General features: G+C 37.2%; 1 protein-coding gene across 2 annotated transcripts in view; it reads left to right on the top strand.

Moving 5' to 3' along the window:
* Positions 1-21,549, top strand: part of LOC126416095 (terminal nucleotidyltransferase 4B-like) — a 44,202-nt gene extending 22,653 nt beyond the window's left edge. Inside the window, exons 6-9 of one of the 2 annotated variants that reach the window (XM_050083589.1) lie at positions 1,955-2,148; positions 2,709-2,956; positions 19,875-20,067; positions 20,278-21,549. In XM_050083589.1, coding sequence (XP_049939546.1) covers positions 1,955-2,148; positions 2,709-2,956; positions 19,875-20,067; positions 20,278-20,599 — 957 coding nt within the window. In that variant the 3' untranslated portion in view covers positions 20,600-21,549. The remainder of the gene's footprint in view (positions 1-1,954; positions 2,149-2,708; positions 2,957-19,874; positions 20,068-20,277) is intronic. The other variant, XM_050083590.1, reaches the window with a different exon arrangement.
* Positions 21,550-22,356: the final 807 nt, after the last annotated feature.

Genomic DNA, 22,356 nt, shown 5'->3' with positions numbered 1-22,356 from the left:
ATCTCCTCCGTCAACCCGATCTGGTACGGATCCCACACTGATGAGCAATACTCAAGGACAGGTCGAACGAGTGTTTTGTAAGCCACTTCCTTTGTTGATGGACTACATTTTCGAAGGACTCTCCCAATGAATCTCAACCTGGTACCAGCCTTACCAACAGTTAATTTTATATGATCATTCCACTTCAAATCGTTCCGCACGCATACTCCCAGATATTTTACAGAAGTAACTGCTACCAGTGTTTGTTCCGCTGTCATATAATCATACAATAAAGGATCATTCTTCCTATGTATTCGCAATACATTACATTTGTCTATGTTAAGGGTCAGTTGCCACTCCCTGCACCAAGTGCCTATCCGCTGCAGATCTTCCTGCATTTCGCTACAATTTTCTAATGCTGCAACTTCTCTGTATACTATAGCATCATCCGCGAAAAGCCGCATGGGACTTCCGACACTATCTACTAGGTCATTTATATATATTGTGAAAAGCAATGGTCCCATAACACTCCCCTGTGGCACGCCCATTGATAACAACATGCTGTGTTCTGTTTGCTAAAAACTCTTCAATCCAGCCACACAGCTGGTCTGATATTCCGTAGGCTCTTACTTTGTTTATCAGGCGACAGTGCGGAACTGTATCGAACGCCTTCCAGAAGTCAAGGAAAATAGCACCTACCTGGGAGCCTGTATCTAATATTTTCTGGGTCTCATGAACAAATAAAGCGAGTTGGGTCTCACACGATCGCTGTTTCCGGAATCCATGTTGATTCCTACATAGTAGATTCTGGGTTTCCAAAAACGACATGATACTCGAGCAAAAAACATGTTCTAAAATTCTACAACAGATCAACGTCAGAGATATAGGTCTATAGTTTTGCGCATCTGCTCGACGACTCTTCTTGAAGACTGGGACTACCTGTGCTCTTTTCCAATCATTTGGAACCTTCCGTTCCTCTAGGGACTTGCGGTACACGGCTGTTAGAAGGGGGGCAAGTTCTTTCGCGTACTCTGTGTAGAATCGAATTGGTATCCCGTCAGGTCCAGTGGACTTTCCTCTGTTGAGTGATTCCAGTTGCTTTTCTATTCCTGGGACAGCCAGCTCGACGACACAGGCGGCACTGAACTGGCAATGCGTTGCGCTGTACTTGCCTAGTGGCAGAAATCCATACTACATAAGCTCCACCCATGGCTATGGTATCCCAGTGTTTTTTGGGTACACTTTGTATGGACGTATTAGAACAACTAAATTTAATGAAGTAGGTTAGCTGATTCCGCACTATTGTCTTATCTTCAGTAATCGAGAAGGGTTAAAATTTCCTTCACTATCTTTTGTTATCCTTAAGACTTTTAGGTGAGCTTTTAATTTATTGGCAACTTCATTATATTTCTGGACTTTGTTGGCTTTATAAAAAATTTAATAACAAACAATAGATAGCAAATGAAGAAAAATACCTGAATTAATTGTTGTTTAGTCTTTTTTACTGTTTGCAACTGTTTCTTGAAAACATTGAGTATACGATAACGAATTGTGCCATTACATTGCACTGCTTTGGAAAGATCGATGATAATTACTTGGACAAATTCTCATTCATACAGGGGTGATTTTATTTATTTATTTTTTATTTTTTTACCTCCCCAAAGGCATATTGCAATTAGTTCCTTTAACAGCTAACATCAGACAAAACAGTTCTTGCGTACATATTTGTGTAAATTTTATTAACTTTCAACCTAGTGCATAGATCATGTAAACCAAATATTCTTCAGTCTCTTAACTGTTTTCAAGAATTAGATATTTCTGTTACCCAGGCTGTTCTCAGAAAAACTAAAACATAACCGTTGACAGGCAATTCCACTTTGTTATATGAGTGAATTATCAACAGGAAACTATTAATTAATTATTACTGATTATTAATTCAGGCCCAGACAGTCAACCAAACTTGTTATTCTTGCAGGTGCAGCGTGATATGGCAGATGGACAACACCCTTCACTTCTTTACATTGAAGACCCACTAACACCTGGGAATGACATAGGACGCAGTTCATATGGTGCACTGCAAGTAAAGCAGGCTTTCAGTTATGCTTATATTGTGCTTACACAAGCTGTGAATCCACTTAATCACCTCATCTATGATGCTAACAAGGCCAGGTATGCTTAAAATGTATTTTTACATAAAGTGAAACATGTGATGAGCCATAGAAGTGGCAGCTGTCTAATATTAAATTGTTCTGCGTACCACTTCTAGACACTTACTGTTAAGTCACAGAATGAGTGGGGTTACTGATACCCGTTTGTGTGAAGTATTGTGTAGATGAAAAAACAAAGATGTGGGCCAAAAATAGATAAAAAATTGTAATGTATATGACACTATTTTTACCTTTCACAATGGGCCTATAAAGCTTAAAAGAAACAGGTTAGGTTGAGATGAGCACTGTGACACAGTTGAGAAACATGGACTCGTATTCTGGAGGAACCATATTCAAACACCCATCTCATAACAAATTTAACTTTCCTGAGATATCCCCAAATGGCTTTAAGGGCAAATGCTGGATTCCTTCCACAATTGGAACTTCAAAAAGCGTTTTATTAAGTTTCCACAGGTATTCAAACACACACTTTTTTTTATTAGCAGTGTAGTTTCAAAGGAATGCTTGGGGAGACTTCAGACCAGTATATTTTCAGTCTGTAATGTAAATTTTATTTCACAGTATTCTAGGCCGAATCATCAGGGTGACTGATGAAGTGATCCAGTATAGAGCATGGATCCGGGAAAATTTTCCCGTATCATCTACAGAGACTGAAGGAGAGCACGAGCCTGAGGCTGAACCTGAAGCCGAGCCTGAAGCAGAAGCAGAGGAATCCTTAAGCTCGTGCAGTGATCAGTCAACTCTGGATACTGGAGATTCAAGTTTAACTTCCTCCAGCGATTCGGTGGGTCAGCTACCGCTCCCGTTTGGTGGGTGTGGTGTGCCACGTCATTCTGCATATAGTAGTAGTAGTAGTAGTAGTAGTAGTAGTAGTAAAAAGTTCCAGCTTGTTAAATGTTATTTCCACTTCTTCATCCACATTTATGTCTATAAACAGTCATTATGTATGAACAACAAATTATAAGGTATTGTGTGTCAGTTGAAGGGACTAGCAAAACAGAGAGCTAAGTCTTTCAAGTTGATGCAATTTCTATGTTTTTATGTTCAATTAAAGGGTATAAAATACAATAAGACTGACAGATATATATTTTGGGCAGTGGTTTCTAGCAGTAAATATGGAACTACTTGTTAAAGAGGTCTGTTCAAAAACTTCCAGAATATTCATAATTTTGCACCAATGGTGTGTTGTAGCAAAAAGAACTTGGCATCCCTGCACATGCCTGTGTGTAGTGCGTAACTGCCAGAAGTTTCATTGTATGTCTGTTGGTTATTGTTCAGTGCTGTATTGAGTAGAACATTGTGTTGCACAGTTTGAAAATTTTGAGATGGCAGAGTTAGAGGAGCAACACATCTGTATTAAATTTTGCGTGAAACACAAGAAAATATACCAAATGATGCAGGAAGCTTATGTTGATGAGTGCTTAAGCCATACTCGGTGTTTCGAATGGTTCACACGGTTTAAAAATGGCCAGATGTAAGTCAGAGGTGACTCTCATTCAGGATACCCTTTGATGTCCACCGATGACTCTCTCATGTCAGAGAGGTTAAAGAAATTGTGCAGGCCAGTCGAAGACTTGACTGTCTGAAAGATTACAGAAGAATGTAATACTTTAGCTGAATCATTTTATGAAATCCTGACACATCTTGGAATGAATCGTATTGCTGCCAAATTTGTCCCACAGCTTACAAGCCAATACCAGAATTCTAGACTTTGGCCTCAGGATCTGTCAAACCGACAGACTAGGAGCAGGAGAGGCATCACGGGACATTTTAACTTCCATTGGCCTGCATATAGTTTGATGCATCCACTATAAAATATACATGTTTGAATTCCACAGAGCGAAATGCAGTGACATGTGATAGAAGAATGCTGCATGAAGACCAAAAAGAACGCTTTTGGAAAGTCAATTTTTTAAATTTTTGGAGTCCTACCTCAAACAGTCAATAATTCGTTCATTTCCCTAACGTCAAATAAAAACAAAACGGATTTCTATGGTGGGAGCTATGAAGTGAATTAAAATACATTCACATAATTACAGAAGGCTAAAATATGTTGTTAGTTGCAGATTTTATTTTATTTACACCTTTCTGACATTCAAGCATTAATCGCCTTCCAGAACAATGAAGTAATTTCTGTCGGTTTGCTAAAGAAATTTGGCTTTTGTTAATCTTTCATGCTGAGGCAGTCAGTTTGTTTGAAAGTAAGTGTTTTGCATTTGAAGTGCACGTTAACATCTTCTAGCACGTATGGCATTATGCCATAATAAAGAACCAAACATGAGATAATACAGTACTGGTACTCCAGGAAAGTTTACATCTGAATCTGGACATATGAATGTGCACTTTAAGCTGAATTAAGGATTTTAATATGGTTCACGAAATTATGATGCTCTTGAAGTATCCTCCGATATCTTGTTTCTTTTATGACATAATGTAAGCTATTTTAATGTCTTACGTGTACGAATATAAAGGCTTCCTGTGTTGTCATAGCTGTGCAAGCACGGTGACACCTGTCTGGCCCTCTCAGGCAACTGCTGAAACGAACCTGTTTCCACAGTTCACGGGAAAATATTACGAATGGTGGATTGAAGAGTGTTGCTTTCAAAGCAAATTTCCTTTTACGCAAGATGAACTATATGCGAGAATGTACGATGAACTTCTTAAATCGCAGAGCATTAGACTCTCATTTAAAAATCAACTCTTTGAGGACAACCGTTCAGAAGAATTTCGAGCCCAGATTATAAGACATTTATGTCATTATTAAAAATTTTATTGGCACAATTGTATGATGTATCTTAAAGTGTAACATGCGCAAAAAAATATTAACATTATATGTGAAAGCTCAGCTTCTCTTGCAGCTTGTTAATCTCGGAGACCAATATTACATGTGAAAGCTTTGCTTTTCTTGTAGCAACACTATGTATATTAATTTAAACCATTAACATTTCCTGTTTGTGTGTTCGTGCTACACAATAGTGATGTTGCTGCTATTGGCTGACTACATCAGGTGTCCTATGCTCTATAATATCCACTGTCATCAGCTGGCAAGATCATGTGACTTGAGCTACATCTGGCTTACAGAATCACACCGCAATCTCTACTTCAGTGCTTTGGAAAGTAATATGCGTAGTTTGATGAAATTCGAACTTATACTTTCGCAATACGAAAACACGCAATGTACGTCGCAAATATCCCCCCCTCCGTGTTTCGTTCTGAAAATGCCAGGAAATTCTACATCGGTGTATAAAACCATAATGATTTAAAGGATTGATAAGTTTTACAGTTGGGAGGAAAATTATACTGCCCCTTAATACAGAAAGTGTATTTTTAACTGGGAGATCTGGAAATTTCTTTTTACTTGTCCATGTATACACCCTGTATTGCTCCCTAAAAATTTGAATACCCTACTCGAAGTGGTTTCTGAGATTTAGGGGAAAATGCAACAGCAAATGTAAATTTTCAGGAACAGCTTCTAAAGTTTTTATTTTATTTTTTTTTTTTTATTTTTAGTCACTCAGAAGCACCCTGCGCCACACTGCATATCATCCTCTTGATCTTTTTCCAAGTTTTTTCTTCTTTTTGGACTCCTTAGTAGCCAACTGTACTTCATACTCCACTTTATCAATGCGAACTTTGTCCATCCATTCAAGTTCTCTAATGCAGTTTTCTCCAGGATTAATTCCCATATGCTGTAGCACTTTCACCCTACCAATGTTGCCATCATTAAAAGCAATAACAGCATCACTGACCCCTCACTTTATTGTCTTCATTCCAACCAAAACATTTTTAGGTGTTAGAGTCCATATAAGATTATTGAACGACTCATTGAGGTTTTGTGTCTGACCATGCAGACACTTCTTCAGTAATTCAGGATTTGCCAAGTCTCTGTAAATATGCTTTATGATTTCCATGACTGCTGCTGGGCTGGAATGTTTATGGCTGTATGAATTGTTAGAGTACTGGGCATTGTGGTAATTGCACCATGAACCAGGTCCAGTAGGGCAAAAGTGGTGTACTGGTTTTTCATCAGTTGACAGTCTAGCGTACTACCTGCTTAATTTTTGATAAATCCTCAGTATTATTTCTAATGGTCATCCCATAATACTGCTATAGTTCATCAATCATTTTGTCTGTCAGCCTGCCTCTTACGGTTTTACCATAAGAAAGTTTCTTGTCTCTCAAACTTTGTTTCAACTTCCTCAAACTGGTGCCCACCCTCTTCTGGACACGACCAACACATTCCATTTTTGTGATAATCCTCTCACCATAAGGCATAGAGGCTACTTCACTTCTTTTGAGTCTCCATCATCTAAGAACTTAGTGTAACACACTTCCCTTTCGTTCACAGATCAACTAAAAATTTCACTAAGTGCAGAGGCCTCCATACCACTGTTTGTTCCTTCATCATTTTGTCACAGATATGCCATTCTTCAGTCCCTGATTTTACACTTACAACAATGTTTGGTTAAAATCTGGAAATCTGTTACCTTTCCAGTATCCACACTAGTCACCGTAGCAACAGAATTCTTAGAACTGTAGCCGCAATTCTGCCAAGTGCTATCGAAAGCTCCTGGTATGTCATTCATACCATCATTTATTTCAACAGCTTCATGTGCAGTGTCCTTCATTGACTCACATGCAACAGATTACACAGCAGCTCCAATGAATCTTGGATACTTGTTGATATTACAAGGTGGGCATGGCATATTCATCACAGCACACATTGTTTCTGCTGCAGTGTGTCCTTTGCCAATAGCTTTCAATCTGTAAAACCACGTAACATTTACTTCAAAATAATTATCTTTACACTTATCAGAATTCCAAAGTGAAAGAGTACATATGCAACTGGCACAATTAATGATAAGTTTCCTGGCTAGTCCATTTGATATCTCCAACTGTCTTCATGTAAACTAACTGTACCTCTACATATTTTACAACATACACATTCACCTAACACCCTTGTTAAAATGTGTAAATCTATTCGAATATAACCTAACCTACCATGCTCATCACTTTCGTTTTGAGAAAACTTTGTATCACAACATTTTATTTCAATCTGGTGTTTATGTAGATACTGATGAGTTTGTCTGTATTTCATTGTCTGTAACTTCACATGCCACATGTTGAACATAGTGTTTCCCTTTATTTGAAAATCTGTTGCCGTGAAACCCATGTTTCTTAAAAACACTTCATTTTGGTGTCATAATTTACTTTTTGAGAGATTTACCAATCTATTCATCACTTTTCCTCGGAAAAACATTAGCAGTTGGACATACAAAGTGTGTTTGTACTATGAAAAGATATGATACTGTTTTTGACAATGCTACCAATACAAACACATAATTTAACCTTTATAACACAGCAGTCTACAGCTTTCTACCTAAAAAATTACTGATTTTATTAAATCTTGAAATAATCCACATAACAATTAATTTTCAACCAGTGTAGATTATATTTAAAAAATAAAATAAAATAAAATACTTCCGATGTGAGTTTATAAAAGATACACATATCATTTTATTTGGAAAATTTCAAATTTTATAATGAAGATAAAAATCCGAAAATGTGAAAAAAAAAAAAAAATATTTTTCTGTTCTGTGACTCCCCTTAAGGGAATCACAAGGTCATGAGATGTGGGTCTGTGGCTGTGACGTTGAGTCCAAGGTTCAGTCTCCACAGTGGGTTGGGAAAGGTTCTTGAAGACAAAGAAAGCTTGTCGTGTCATTTCAAATTTCAAAGGCGTGCTGGTATTTTTCTTTGACTCGGAAGAGGTAGTTCATCATGAATTCGCGCCACTGGGGCAAATTGTTAGTCAATAGTACTATCAGAATGTGTTCTGATGCCTGTGAGAAAATGTTATTTGGAAATGTGGGAAGACAATTCATGGCTCTTCATCTCGGTAACACACCCGCACATTCATCCCTGCTAGTACATGACTATTGAGCAAAAAACAAAATCGCTGTGCTGCCTCATCCTCCATACTCTCCAGACCTGGCACCTGGGGACTTCTTTTTATGTGCAAAGGTGAAAACCCCGTTGAAAGGACAAAGATTTGCAACAATAGATGAGATAAAAGAACATTCGCCGACAGTGCTTCGTGCGATCCAGCAAGAGGCATACCAAGGTTGCTTCCAGAAGTGGAAACAACTTTGGGAACGGTGTATCAATTGTGAAGGAGCGTATTTTAAAGGAGACGATGCACAATATGTTAAAAGTAAGGATAGAAAAAATTTTTGAACAGATCTCATAGTATCTGATATGTATGTGATGTAGCTGAAAACACAACAAATATTGTGATCAGCCTAATCTCCACTAAATTGAGGGGTAGCACCTTTTCCCTCTAACCCCCTGAGTTGTGAGCTGGAGCTATCAAGCGTACATTATTCAGAAATATGTAGTTGCGGAACTTCTTTGAAGCTTGAGTTAAAACCTGAAATTAATATTAATTTCGTGTTCTGGTTCATGATCAGAAAAATATTTCCACACTTCAGTGTCTTGAAACTACCAAGAAATTATTGCTAGTGCTCGTAACATTTAGAAAAGGAAACTTTTTGTTCCGAACCTATAGCCATGTTTTAAATGTATATCAACTTATCATAAAAGCAGGCATACAGACAGTAGCAATTGCAAGCAGATATTAACAAGTAGCTCAAGAAAAACCTGGTTCTTGTAAGAGCTTGAAAGGTATGGTGAACCCACTGCTTCTTTTCAAATATCCTTCAAAACTCTCCTTTCCTTATTACAGACATAGACCAGAAAATAATATCGTCACTGAATATGCATTTAGCGGTGCATACTTTGTAAGCTGACATTTGCATAAATTGCCTGTATTTATTATAGAATTGCTGCAAATCACAACATTCAATTTGTAAAATTGAACAGGGAAATGAAAACTTTGTCCTTTTGTTGTACCGCCTTCTCTAAATACTGTTCTCTCTCTCTTAATTTCTTGTTTATACTGTAAATATATTGTTGATATAAAATGTGTTCCACGAGTGATGGAAGTGCACATGTGCAGTTGTGTGCTAAGACACAGTGTGACAAACTGAGATTACCTTTATCACAGCAGATATCCAAAATAATGTCGCTCTTGGATAAGACCAGTCTGAAACATTCTAAATGTGATGTCAAACATTTAACAAGTTCCAGCTACCTAAGTTCTTCGAATCTCGAGCCAAATAGTGGCAAGCTAAATGTAAAGTGAATGGGAAGTTTTTTGTGTGACTTAATCGTATTCACCTACCAAAGCTAAAAATTGTATAATGAGGTGGTTAGTTATCTAAAAAGCATCATAATATTCTCGTACACACTTGAGAATGGTTGGGATATTGCATTGTCATGATTAGAATAAATGTGACATTATTCATTCATTGTTAGTTCTCTGAAAAGCTAACAAAGTTAGTTGTGGCATCAAGCAACAGTGTCTGAATTTGTATATGTGGGCACAGATATGAAGTTGATGATAAAGTTACTATTCCCACATTTGGCACACCATGTGCCTGCCTTCCATCTAACCCCATACAAAAAAGTTGCATGTGGTTATTGTGGCTAGGTCAGAAGAGTGTGGAGGCCATTTCATGGATTGCTGATCACCAACTCCCACTATGACCGATTAATCAGTTTCCCAACTTTGTGTTTGAGAATCACAAACGTCATGATGGAAGTGGGGTGGAACACTATCCTGTTGGTAGATGAAGTCCACACTGTTAGTCTCCAGTTGTGACGTAAGCCAGTTTTCCATCATATTTAAATACACTTGTCCTGTAATGGCCTTTCCACAGAAGAAAAAGGGACCACAAACTTCTAAGAGCGAGGCTGCACAGAATGCATTAACTTTTTGGTGAGTCTCGAATGTCCTGCATGATAGTGTGAGGGTTCGCTGTCACCAGGATTCACACACTGTGCCTGTTTATTATGTTGTTAACAAAAATTGTTGCTTTCACTGAAAATGAACTTCTCCCGTAACCCATCCTCTTCCATAAGTTGTTGCAACTGTGCTTAAAATTCAAAGCAGCTTACTTTGCTTGCAGCAGTTGCAAGCAGTAAGGCTTCAGCTTCAATTGTTTCCTTAAGATCTTCCAAACGGTTAGTTGTCGTATGTTCAGGACTTTGCTTGCCGAGTTTCTTAGACTTCTGTGGGCTATGTGCGAAACTGTCATACACGATCAGCTGTTTTTTCAGTCACTGCAGGCCAACTGTTGCTTTCCCATTGAAGATGTATCTGAAGCTTTAAATTGCACATACAATCACCAAATTGAGTTCTGCTGCACTCATATAGCAGAAATCTGAAATGTGGCTGTAACAGTACAAAACTTCTTTAGTCTTTCTGTATGACAGTTGAGTTTTATACTACAGTAATCAGTGTTATTACAGTGAATTTACAGAATCACACTAAAAATTCAGTGATCCTTCACATATGCCATAGTGGACAGAAATAGCACATAACAACGGCATTATCTGTGGACTGGCTAAAATCTGTGTTGTCTTGGGAAGGCACAGCTTGTGTGTGTGCAGATATGTAGTTGGAATTTCAAAAAAATATTAGGATTACATGTTGTCTTCTTTCCTTTACTGCAGTCACAGTTACAGAAATTACATAGGTTAATACCATCGTTTCCAGCTGTAATATGTCTTATTTAGATCATACACATCTTACTTTATTTTAAGCATTTTTATTGGTCACATCTTTTTGCTTCAGACTTCTTTCTTAATGTTATTACACATGTATTCTGGCTTTTTGTGCATAGCTCTTTCATATACATAAAATACATTCACTTTTTATGTTGTTTAGGTCAGCTGCCATCTCAGAGTACATGATAGTGATATGGCAGCTGACAAGCACTGTATAAAAACATAAATGTATTTTGTGTGTAGAAAAATGTTATGAATGAAGTAGGAGACAAATAAACCTGCCCACTGGACATGTTTCAAAATCAAACCAAATGTCATTGGTTTAAATAAGGCTTCTGTTACAGTTGCAAACGGCAGTAGTAAACTACATAACTTGTATTTCTGGGTTTGTTGGTCTTCATAATTTTATTAGACATCTGTGTTGTTAAATTTTAATATACAGATGAAACTTCAACTGAATACTTTTTGTCACAAAAAAAGTTGAAAAGGCGTTATAGTATTCAAATACATAAACAGGCATGATTTTTCTATTTAAATTTCTTTTGCAGCCAGTTTACATAACAAAAAAACACACAGAAATGTTACAAACAAAATTTAGTGGTTACAGTGACAAAACTTGAAACATGGATACACACAGAGTCCTTGGACTGCTATGCTCAGATTGATTTCTTGGTGTAACCAGGAAAACCATTGATAACAATACAGTTTTTGAACATAGCATGATAAATGCATGCATCACCTTATCTTCAAAAAAGTCTAGAATTATTATAATTTTCAGTTGTCATCAAATACTTCGTTTTCATCATCCGTAGCCTCATAAGGCTTTGCAAATCATTTGCTCCAAATATTTCTCCTGTTTACTGCACATTTTGAACACACAACCATATGAAATAGACAGAGCTTGAATGTCAGTTAATGGTTGTAAAACAAAATCAGTAACGAAGGTTTCAAAAATGACAAATTTTTCCAGTGATGCCATTTCTGCCACCAAGCAGTCACAAAGTCTGCAGACCTCACAGATGTTTGTGGGACTGTAAATACATTGTGAACACCATGGAAAATCTTTGTAATTGGTGTGACATAATACTACGTTAGTTACTCATTCCCATTTCCCGCAATCACCGTAATATTAAGACAGCCACATACTAAGTGCTAATTGATGTGCCATTTGCAAGAACTGAACTATGGTCTGTAGAATGATGCAGTGATTGGAACCTGACTACAGGATGGTGGTTCCTGCACCATGCTGGATGCACCCAGATTTTTTTCAAAATGACAGCGGTTATTCTTAGTTTATTGAAAATGCCAACATCATGTGTAAAAATTTGTATTATCATTAAACATATTTCACCATTATCCATTCATATTTTAATTGGATCACTCCGTAAAAAATTGCCGGTTGGTTATTGTTAAGTTTGTTATGTATTTCTTCTGAGATGTTTACCCTCCTCAGGTACACAGGTTTCACTTGCCATTAGGCTCCTTTTGTCTTCATCTAGTGTTGAAGTTGAGATATAGTCTTTAATTTTCCTCCTTTTGAGTGTTTTGCTTCTGTTTTACTTGCTCATTGATATTGTTTGAGTCTGTTGTGAAAAAAATTAAGTATTCACCTATTTGTTCCTGTGGAGTGTCCAGTTGGTCTCTGGTGAAGTGACGGTTGGTCTTCTTCTCATGCATTTTATGTAACTGTTTGAATGGTCACTGAAATCCATTTCTCGCTTGTCCTTATTACAGTTGCTCTTGTCTCCTTTCCAGAGCCACCTAGTGTTTCCAATATCATTTTCGGTATTGTAAGAAAGAAACTCTTAAAAACTTCAGATGGGTAAATAACCCAGCCCAGACAGGTCTCATAACTGTGTTTCCAACCCAGATTTGAACTATAGCATCCACTTGAAATGAGGTGTATCACAGCATTTCTTGTGCACCAGGTGTTGGCAGTACAACACAAAATGATAAGTAAGGTTACAACATCAGATGTTTAAGTTGACTTTCGTGTGAGAGTAGTGTTTGGATGACTATGTTGTTATTTTCATTTCCATTGTGTGTCATTTCACATTGTAGTTTTGTAATTTAAACCAACTGTCCATTCCCTTCCTTAAAGTGAACTTCTTCTGTTAGCATTTGTAAGCACTCTGTATACAATAATAGTTCGTCAAACTTTCTATATTTGTCAAATATTGGACCATATATGGCACTGTTAAATGTGTTTGTCAAACAGTGTGATGGTAGATTTGGCAATATGATGAACATTGTGTATTTTGATGTTCTGCTGCACATGTTCAGTGAAACAGCTTTATTATAATCTATCTCACCATATCATAAGGTGCAGAGACTGTGATAAAGGATAAAAACAAAACAGCACTAACAATTGCCAAAATTGTAGAGGTGTTAATATTCTGTGCACATCGTACAAGTGGGAGTACAATAAAATAAAAATAAAAAATTGCATCTATCCAGTTCTTCCATAGATGATGTATACAAGCTGAGGCACTTAAGACAGACTCATGAATTACTTTAGTAATAGAAGAAAATCTTTCAGGTAGAGGAGATACGACAGTTACATTTTTTATTTTAAATAGATTGACACGTTCTAGTGTTCATCATTTAATACTTTGAGAGGTGCATAGTGCGTTAGGTCCTGTTACGTTTGGTTATGTATGTCTGTTAATTATCTCCCCAGGAGTCTGAGTATGTCTCAAGTGGAGAGGGAAGGCATGCTTTCCAAATTTTTGTGTACTTAAGAGGATGAAAAAAAGGAATTAAATTCTTGTATATTTGGCTGTTGTTGTAAGTTGGCAGCTTCCCGTCTTTTCACTGTTCATGTGAATTTTAAGAAACTTTTGTCCCATTAAACTATAAACATATAAAATTTACTCGAAGATAAAAGAGCAGAAAATAAAGTTACTTTAATTTAAAAGAGTTATTAATAGAAATAAGGCAGGCAGAATCATCTTCCATGCTACCATGCCTTCAAGAACAATCAAAACCTGTTTAAATCATTCCATGTTCTTTTTAAACTTTTGTGTATTTCATAAAGTGTTTTATTGTACACTCAACAGCAAAGAAATTGGGCCACTGTAGACAAAACGGCAGAAAAATAAGACCATTTGGCAATAACAGCATAAAAATCAGGCCAGGGCAATGACATCAGAGGACGCGTGTCATTGATTTGAGAAATGCAAAATATCCATTGGTCTTTCTGCACTCACCTAAGCCCTGAATGTTAAGGATTGCTTACTTTGGGGAAAGATTATGGACACGATAATGATCAAATTGCAGCAATAGCATCTAGAACCAACAAATAAAAGGCACAGAGGCTATAAAAGTTTTAAGAATGTGCTTATGAGGGCTCACTATCTACTGTTAAGCCTTAACTGATGATCATCTGAAATTGTTATTTATCATTACCATAGCAAAGTCAGTCTGCTACAGACGAAATCAGTTTGTCTACCTGCTTAACAAATTGTTCATTGCCACTAAGTATTTAATCACATTCTGTATTCACAAAAAAGTAATAAATTTTAAATATTGTTGGCTGAAGCAGAAAAGTGCTGGTATTAATGGTGTGTAATTCAGGAATTTCATAGGTTTCCACCTACAGATCTAAAATGTACTGAATAAAGGTTATGAGGAGACGACTTATGATAGAGAAGCTTTCGGAAAATATCCCTGCTGATTTTATTCGTCATTTGCTGTACAAGGCTGCCTTCGCTTAGTTACACCATCTTCTATCTCCATACAAAACTGCTCATCACATGAATCTCCCACCGTCAAATCAAGAACTTAAATGCTAAATCACAAAACACATGCTCATCAGCAACACAAGTCACAGAAGTGGCGTCAAATAAAACCACTTGCACCCGGCAGGCGAACAACCCCGATGGCGTGGGGTCTCGCCAAATAGGGCAGTATATACATTTGATTTTTTGCACTGAAGGAAGCATAGTATTCTTTACTATATTGGTGTACTGCCTGCAATCAGTAGTTCCTTCAGTTCTGTGAAGTACTCCTGTTTCTGTCACAGAAATCCAACTCCTGCAGGAAACCAATAGCCACCCACTTCTCATTATAGTCACTGCATATTCTTCACAATGTCTTGTCCCTCGCGGCCTTCAAATAACTCTTGGACCATCGTTGCTCATGGAAAACACCTTATGTTGGTGAAAATTAAGTTTTCCTATGCTGCATTCAGATGGAGCTCCATGAACATCAGATGGTATAAAACATTTTCCTTTCAGAGTTACTGTTTCACAGTAGATCTTTGAGTGTGCTGTGCAGTTTCTCTCAGCCTTCGGCAAACTGTGTCATTGTAGCTGAAGGAGTTGGTCTCTTGTTGCAGCTGCTTTGCTCTTATGTTCTAGCTCTCGTTCCTCCATGTGCATTCTCAGTCACTTCCTGCATGAGACAGGAACTCTGTTCATAGTGCTTCTTTGAACATAATCCCTCTGACCTCTCTTAGCATTAGCAGGTGGCACGGTATACCTCCTGCCAGTATCTCCAGCTGAAAACCTGTCTTCACTCATAGAGATGATTCTGTCTGGAACTGAATGCTCTGTGAGGAAACGTGACTGACTGTGTACAATATGATTTCTGCTTGCCATTCTTATACTGATATCTGAGGAGGAATAGTTGTCAGGCCGAGGAAGTCATAGTCAAAAATTCTGGCCACTTTAGATCTGTTGTTAAGATAGTGTGGCTCTGGTTTGTAGAAGCCATGTGGGCCAAGACACTAAGACCCCCAGAGCTAACGGATTCGAATCACGCCCTTGGAATTGATGGTTTTGTCTTGTGTTTGTGCTTGTCTGTTAGTGTCAGTGTGTGTGGCTCAAACATTTGTGGACTAGTTGTTAAGAAACTTGTTTGAATTTTTAACTAATAATCAATAGCTACTCTGTAGAGTTGCTAAATTCCAGTAGCTACTATCTGTCACATACATGTGTCTGAGGCCAGTTTCTTTTAAGACACGTCTAAATAAGACAAAAAGTTAGCTGGCTGACATCCTGTTGCAGATGAATTTAAGACAGCAAGACAAAGGTCTCTGATTCAAATATGTTCCAAGGCACAGTGATTTTTGTAGTGTTTGTATTGACGTTTTGTGTACTTGGTGAGTAATATCGATTTCAGTAAAACACAATTAATGGCTGTTTGTCCTAATTACCAAATGCCAGTTCCCAATACACAGACAACATAGAGTCCCATAGTCATCTTTGAGGTGAACTTGTTCAGCCTTTGGCAGTAAATGTTTCTGACACTTAAAAGTCGTGTGGGTTCAGGATACCTAAAAACTGATAATTGTGCCAGATATGTGACACATGCTGGGGGCAATTCACTTGTCTGCATACTGCAGGTGTTTGCTGGATCCTGTGCTGCTGCAGCTAGGCTCAGATCATAGGACAGCCTGTGTGATCAAAGAAAACTGCTCTAAACATCTTCAGCTTGACAAGATAAATAAATATCAGATCAATATGCTACATCTGACATAAATCCTAAACCCTTCTCACAATACCTCAGTTACAGTCACCCATACACAATCAGTACCAGGAGCATAATACAGTTACCTGGAGATGTAGTGTTGGAGCTTAAACTACGACTGAGTAACTACATCTAAAATGTCTTCATTCGATTGTAGAAGTTTATTTGTTATGTTTGTTACTAGCAAGTCGTGTGCTGCATTTGTTCAAAGACGTCTCCCAATTTCTTCCACTGCTCTGTGTCCCATGCTGTTGTTGCCATGATAGTTCACCACATGGTTCGTGCTCGTCTCACCATCTTCTTAGTCATCACCAACTAATTTTTGCTTTATGGGCAATTAGTCTGGTGTTGATTTGTTTGTTAATAATCAAAGGGGCATCCACATGATGTACAGTGTTCCACAATTGCATCCAAGACGTCAACTGCACATCACGAGAACCTGATTAATATCGCAAACCCCATGAAAAAGTGACATAGAAAGGTTTGTGGAATGATATTTTACATCATCGACATTGCATTGGATCCTGTGCAGGCATTTTAGATGTGGGAATGGAATGAAATATTAATTCAGCACATGTGATGGATGAAATTTGTAGATATATAATGCTGCATTGTAATGCAATGGTTTACTTAAGTATACCAGCGACAGGAAGATACAATGAATTACAGTTTCTACTGCTTTCGTTGTTTCACTATGATGTTTTGTTTGTATTTGACGAACTGTACCAAACTAAAAGCCTGTAAACTGCACTCACCCCATCACTCTAGATGCAGACATCTGAGTTCACTCCTATGTAAAGCTTTGAATTATGAGTAATTTATTTCTAGAAGTCCATTTCATATGTTACAGTTAATATTTTGTGAGAGGTAGGAGATCCAGTGACATGTTGCTAATGTAATGAAACTACCACTTTGGAGACGCTTAATGCATGTTTGTAGGCACTCATCTTCTCGTAACAACCTTATTTGTTCACTGTCAATCGACGTATTTTATTGTTAATTTATTGGGAAAATGTTGTCATTGCTTCTAAATGGTTATGAGGAATAACTGTTAGGTGAAGCTGCACGAGTTTGTAATGTTTCTTACTCTAAACTAGTAATGATTTAATGTTTGGTTCTATGTTTAAAGAACAGCTCTTGAAAAATTGTTTTTGTGGTTGGATATTTTCTGACATAAGGCATGATATCTTTCACAACTTTTGCTGCTTGAAGAACAACATTTGAAGTGTAGCGAAGGTGATACACAGTTACTCAGTTTCTAATTTTGGTAAAAATTGTCCCAAATTTTGCCATCTTTTTCATTCCAGTGAATTAGTATAAATGATAAAAAAAAATCGAAACATGTAGGTTTCAACACTGCACCTTCATATTATCACTCCACTCTTCTGACCATTATGCCACGAGGAATGCACATAAGTGCAATCTCCATTAACAATTGAGTCCATATGTTCATTGACTGTAATTTTGATTCTTTTATCTTCATTTGGAAACATTCACAGTTATCATTTCAACTTGGAAAAGACAAAGATGAGTGATTTTCAGGGAAACAGAAACTTAGAGGTAAAATTGGCCTTTCATCCGTAGTTAAGGATAAATGGCAGACAGCGATCCCTTATAAGTGTGTTCTTAAAACTTTTATAGTCTCTATAACTCATGTTTGTTAGTGTCCAGATACCATTGCTGTTATTTGAACATTGTTAGGTCCATTGTCCATGTCCCAAAGTAAGCAATCCTTAGTACACAGGGCACAGGTAAATACAGTGATGATCGGGTATCTCACATTTCCTGTCACACGTGCTTCCCCCGTGTCACATCAGGCCCTAGTCCAGTTTTTTTATGTTGCTGCCAATTTTCTCCCATGTTGTCTACAGTGACCCAGTTCTTATTCTTCTTTTTCTTTGTGTAGGTTGCTTCTAACAAGAAACATAAGTGAAATAAGATTTTCAGTTATTTATGTTAACTGATGTACAACCAACTTTCAACTCAACTTTGAGTCTCGCACCAGCTGCACTTAGCCACAAGGACAGTCTGTATCCATCAAATGTAACATGCCAAACAAAAAACATTTGATTGTACCAAACATGGATAGCTAATTCGATGTCTTCCTCACTTCTGTTCTTGCTCTCAGTTCCTAGGAATGGTTTTGTTTCTCCTAAACCTCATAACAGGTGGATCCCCCTAGTGGAATCTGAGTGACCGGCCACTCCTTTTTAACCTTCTAAAACTATTTTTGTAGGACTGAACTAATGCTGTATTTGTGTGAATATAGGCCACTACTAAACTTTTGTCAAAAAATTATAAAAGAAAGTAAATCTTGATGTAGGCAGCACTACTAAATTTACTTCGGATTTCGAAATACTCCTAGTATGTACATGATGCAGACACTAAATTATGTTGGCAACCCTACATTATAATTGAACAACCTCAAGTTATCGTATATGTACAGACAGATTCCATGAAGATAAACAAAAAAATATGCTTGTCAGTGGTATGCTGCAGGTAAAGTTTCAACTTAAAACAGTTTGAAAAGTCAGTGTTCATTTTGAGGGCAGAAAAGCAAATATCAAGATATGGAAAAAACTTCATTGATTCTGTACTTCCTACAACTGAAATTATTCAAGTTGAAGGCTGCTTAGCACGTAAAAGTCATTTATCAAATGGAATTTAAAGTTTCGTATGGGTAGGTTCGGTGCTCTGTGCAATGAAATAACCTATCTTTGCAGCATAGAACTAAAATTGCACAAAGACTGCCTCAAGCTTACGAAAAGATTTCACAAGAAAAAACAATAAAAATACAAAGAAACAAAAGCATTACTGGTGCAGCTTCAAAGGAAAAATTTTTTATTTACATTCCCAAAAAGGGAATGTAGACCCAACATCCGTCTATTTTGATGTGCCAGACAGCGTTACAGCAAATGATGTTGGGTGCTGAAAAAGCAGTGATGCAGCGGTTTCCTTTTTCAAGAACAGCTGCTGTATTTGTGAACAAGATAAAAGTTTTTCCACTTTTTTCCATAAGTTTTTGATGGTTTACAAAAGTAAGTGCAATAACTTGTGATATATTACTTTCAAACTTGCAAGGTAAATGTACATATCATTTTTATTTAAAATTTATCATCAGAGAGGAAAACCTTGATGAAAGGCTGCACCATCATTTTTCAAGCCAAAATTTAGGCAAAAAGTGCAGCTTGTATTTGTGCAAATACAGTAGTTATGGAAGTTAGGATTAGTGTTTTCACTTTTATATCTGTCAGCAGTGTGGAATTCCAAATCCTGAAAGTAAGTACTAGCCTGCCCTTTTGTTTCTTTGTATTTTTATTGTTTTTTCTTGGGAAATTTTTTTTATCCAAAACCTTGTTAATAACATATGACTATTACATTATGTCTACTTTTACGCAATAATATCAAATTGTACTCTTGGTGTATTATAATGACAGTGGAAATTAAAAGCAATTTGAGGACAGTTTCAGTTTTGTGCATGTGTGGCACAAAGCTGTAGTCGTCATTTTATGTGCTGGAACAGCGAAAAGTTGTTAAATGAAATTTGTATATTAATGTTTGAGAAGCAATTTTTTTTTTCTTTTTTTGGCATGTATCCTAAAATCTTTTTGGGTGTGCATGTAGGATTCAGAAAGCAGCAGAAGTTCGTCGAGGCGGGAAGTGACCAGTGTTCAGTACGAAAATCTTCCAAACCATGCAACAGGGTTAGACTTCGAACAGATAGTTGGAGTCGGTCGGAGATATCGTCACCTGTCAAGGGGCATGACAACAACACGGGGCTGGCCCCGACACACAAGACACTACTCCCCGTCTGCAGGTAAGTTCCTAACACTTTCATGTAAAACACAATTTTTTGTGACTCTTTATGCAACTAGTCTTAAGGAACTATAATGTAATCATAATCTCCGATGAAAATGTCTGTACATAATTTTCATCATTCACTGAATTCATCTGACGTTTTAATCTCGTTTTTCAGAACTAAAATTCGTTTGAGTTCTTAAAATTTTCACACTTTCTTTGTTTCCAGTGACAACACAGCAACAACATCGAGTAACACAACAGATGTCCTACCATCCCACTGGTGTTCACCAGACAGTAGTGCCATCTCTACAACAACAGCAGCAACAACAGACTGCACCTCCCACGACCAACAACATTCATCGAGGCCGTGCCAGCAAGCGGCGCAAGAGCGGACTTCCTCTACGGAACGGAGCCGTCCCCCCTCCGCCCCCGACCTCAACCGAGCGGTACGCCCGGTGAGGCCCAGTGATGGCGCCCGTCCTCGTGGGTCTACACCTGGCCGACGTGTCCGAATTTTTGCCCGCAGTCGGGCGTCGTGTGTCGCTTGACCTCTCTTCCTCACTTTGCAACCATGTGCCAAGTGTTGGGCGGAACTAGTTAAAAGTTCTTGCTGTTGGCAGGTGCATTGACTGAGCTCTTGAAGTTGCAAATCTACTTGCAACACTTTGAGATGCACTTACGTGTGGGGCCACATGTACCCTTGTGTGATTAGACTGTTTTGAACATGATAATCTTCAATAAGTCTTATTTATAAATGACTCGAGAAAAAAAATGTGAGCCATCGTGTACGTGTCTGTGTGAGCGCATGCTTGAAATGTGTGAATGGGTGAGTATTCTGTGTGGACAGTAACTGAAGAAGACAATTCAGTGTAGTATCGTGAAAACACATTTATATCTGTGTATTTATGAGCTTGTAATTTGTCATGTTCCTTTTCTTCTTTTTCTTTTTTCTTTTTTTGTGAGTATGTATTCCAAGGCATCTGCACTAGAAACCAACAGACTTGAAATTTCATGACCTAAGGGCTTCAGTGCATTTATTGTAGCAGCACATGTGGTTGTCTTGTCTCTGGCATCTTTGTGATGTCACCAATTGCCTCTTTTTCTGTACCACAACAATTGTTTACCAAAGTTATAAACTGATCTTCTCATGAAACCATAGTTAAAAGTGAACAGCTGAATTTTGGAGCAAGCGGTTCTGTAAATGTGCTTCCAGTAAGTTACATATGTTTGATATTTTTATGTAACATTAATTTTATAGATTATCCCGGTATATGCAAAGGCACAAAAAAATCCCTGATTTTATTTACCAGGACAGTGTATTATTTCTTTACACTAGCTTTCACATGAAAGACGCTTCAATTTTTTAGCACTCAAGAAATCATTATAGTTATGGCTGTGTCGCAGTGAATGTGTGCAAACAAGAGCAGTTTATAATCTTTTTACTAATAGCTGTTACAGCTTATTACCACACAATAAAAGTTGTTTAACTTATTTTAAATCCACTGTCATAGCTATTTTATTTAAATCCTTTTAGATTTCCTCTTCGAACTCATCGATGTTCAAGGCAGTTAATCATTTTTGTATATATTTTCTCATATAATGAAGGACTGAATGTTTACTTGCACATTTACATAAACTATAAAAATTAATGGCATAAAATGAAGAAGTCATTTAAATAGAATGTTTGTTGTCCTTTTTAATGATGTGTTTTGACATGTTATTACAGTGCTTCACAGGTGAAACCGTCAGACAAATAACAAGTGTGAGCATGAAACCACCTTTGTCTTGCAAAATTTGTTCAAGACAGTCCCCGTTCATATGAAATTTCCACAAATTCTACTGTTATGGTCAGCATAAGATAAATTTAGTAGTATCATCAGAAATGTGTTTAAAAAGTTAATATTGTGAGAGTCATCTGATAGAAATTTTGCTTGCATCACGTATGTCTTAAACATAACTACAGATTTGATTTATTTGGGTGACACAGTTTCTTCATGTGTGCCACACTTAGTATCTACACAGCTGGATTTATTTCAGAACCTGTGCATTCACAAAGCCATATTAACCATATGAGGCAATAATGTGGAAAGACGGAGAACTATAATATTACTTACAGGGATGCATACAGAAACTTTATTACAACATTATAGAGCATTGTAAAAAGATTATTATAAACATAATTAATTTATCAGATTGAACTGAAAAGTTTGGTGAAGATTATACTGGGAACAAAAGGAAAAACAGAAAGATGCTGTCCCTAATAAAAAAAATCCACTGAAAGAAAAGTAAGTTCTTCCCAGTACAA

The sequence above is a fragment of the Schistocerca serialis genome, chromosome 8 (genome assembly GCF_023864345.2).
Source record: "Schistocerca serialis cubense isolate TAMUIC-IGC-003099 chromosome 8, iqSchSeri2.2, whole genome shotgun sequence".
NCBI lineage: Eukaryota > Metazoa > Arthropoda > Insecta > Orthoptera > Acrididae > Schistocerca > Schistocerca serialis.
This window is presented reverse-complemented; position numbering and strand designations above follow the sequence as displayed.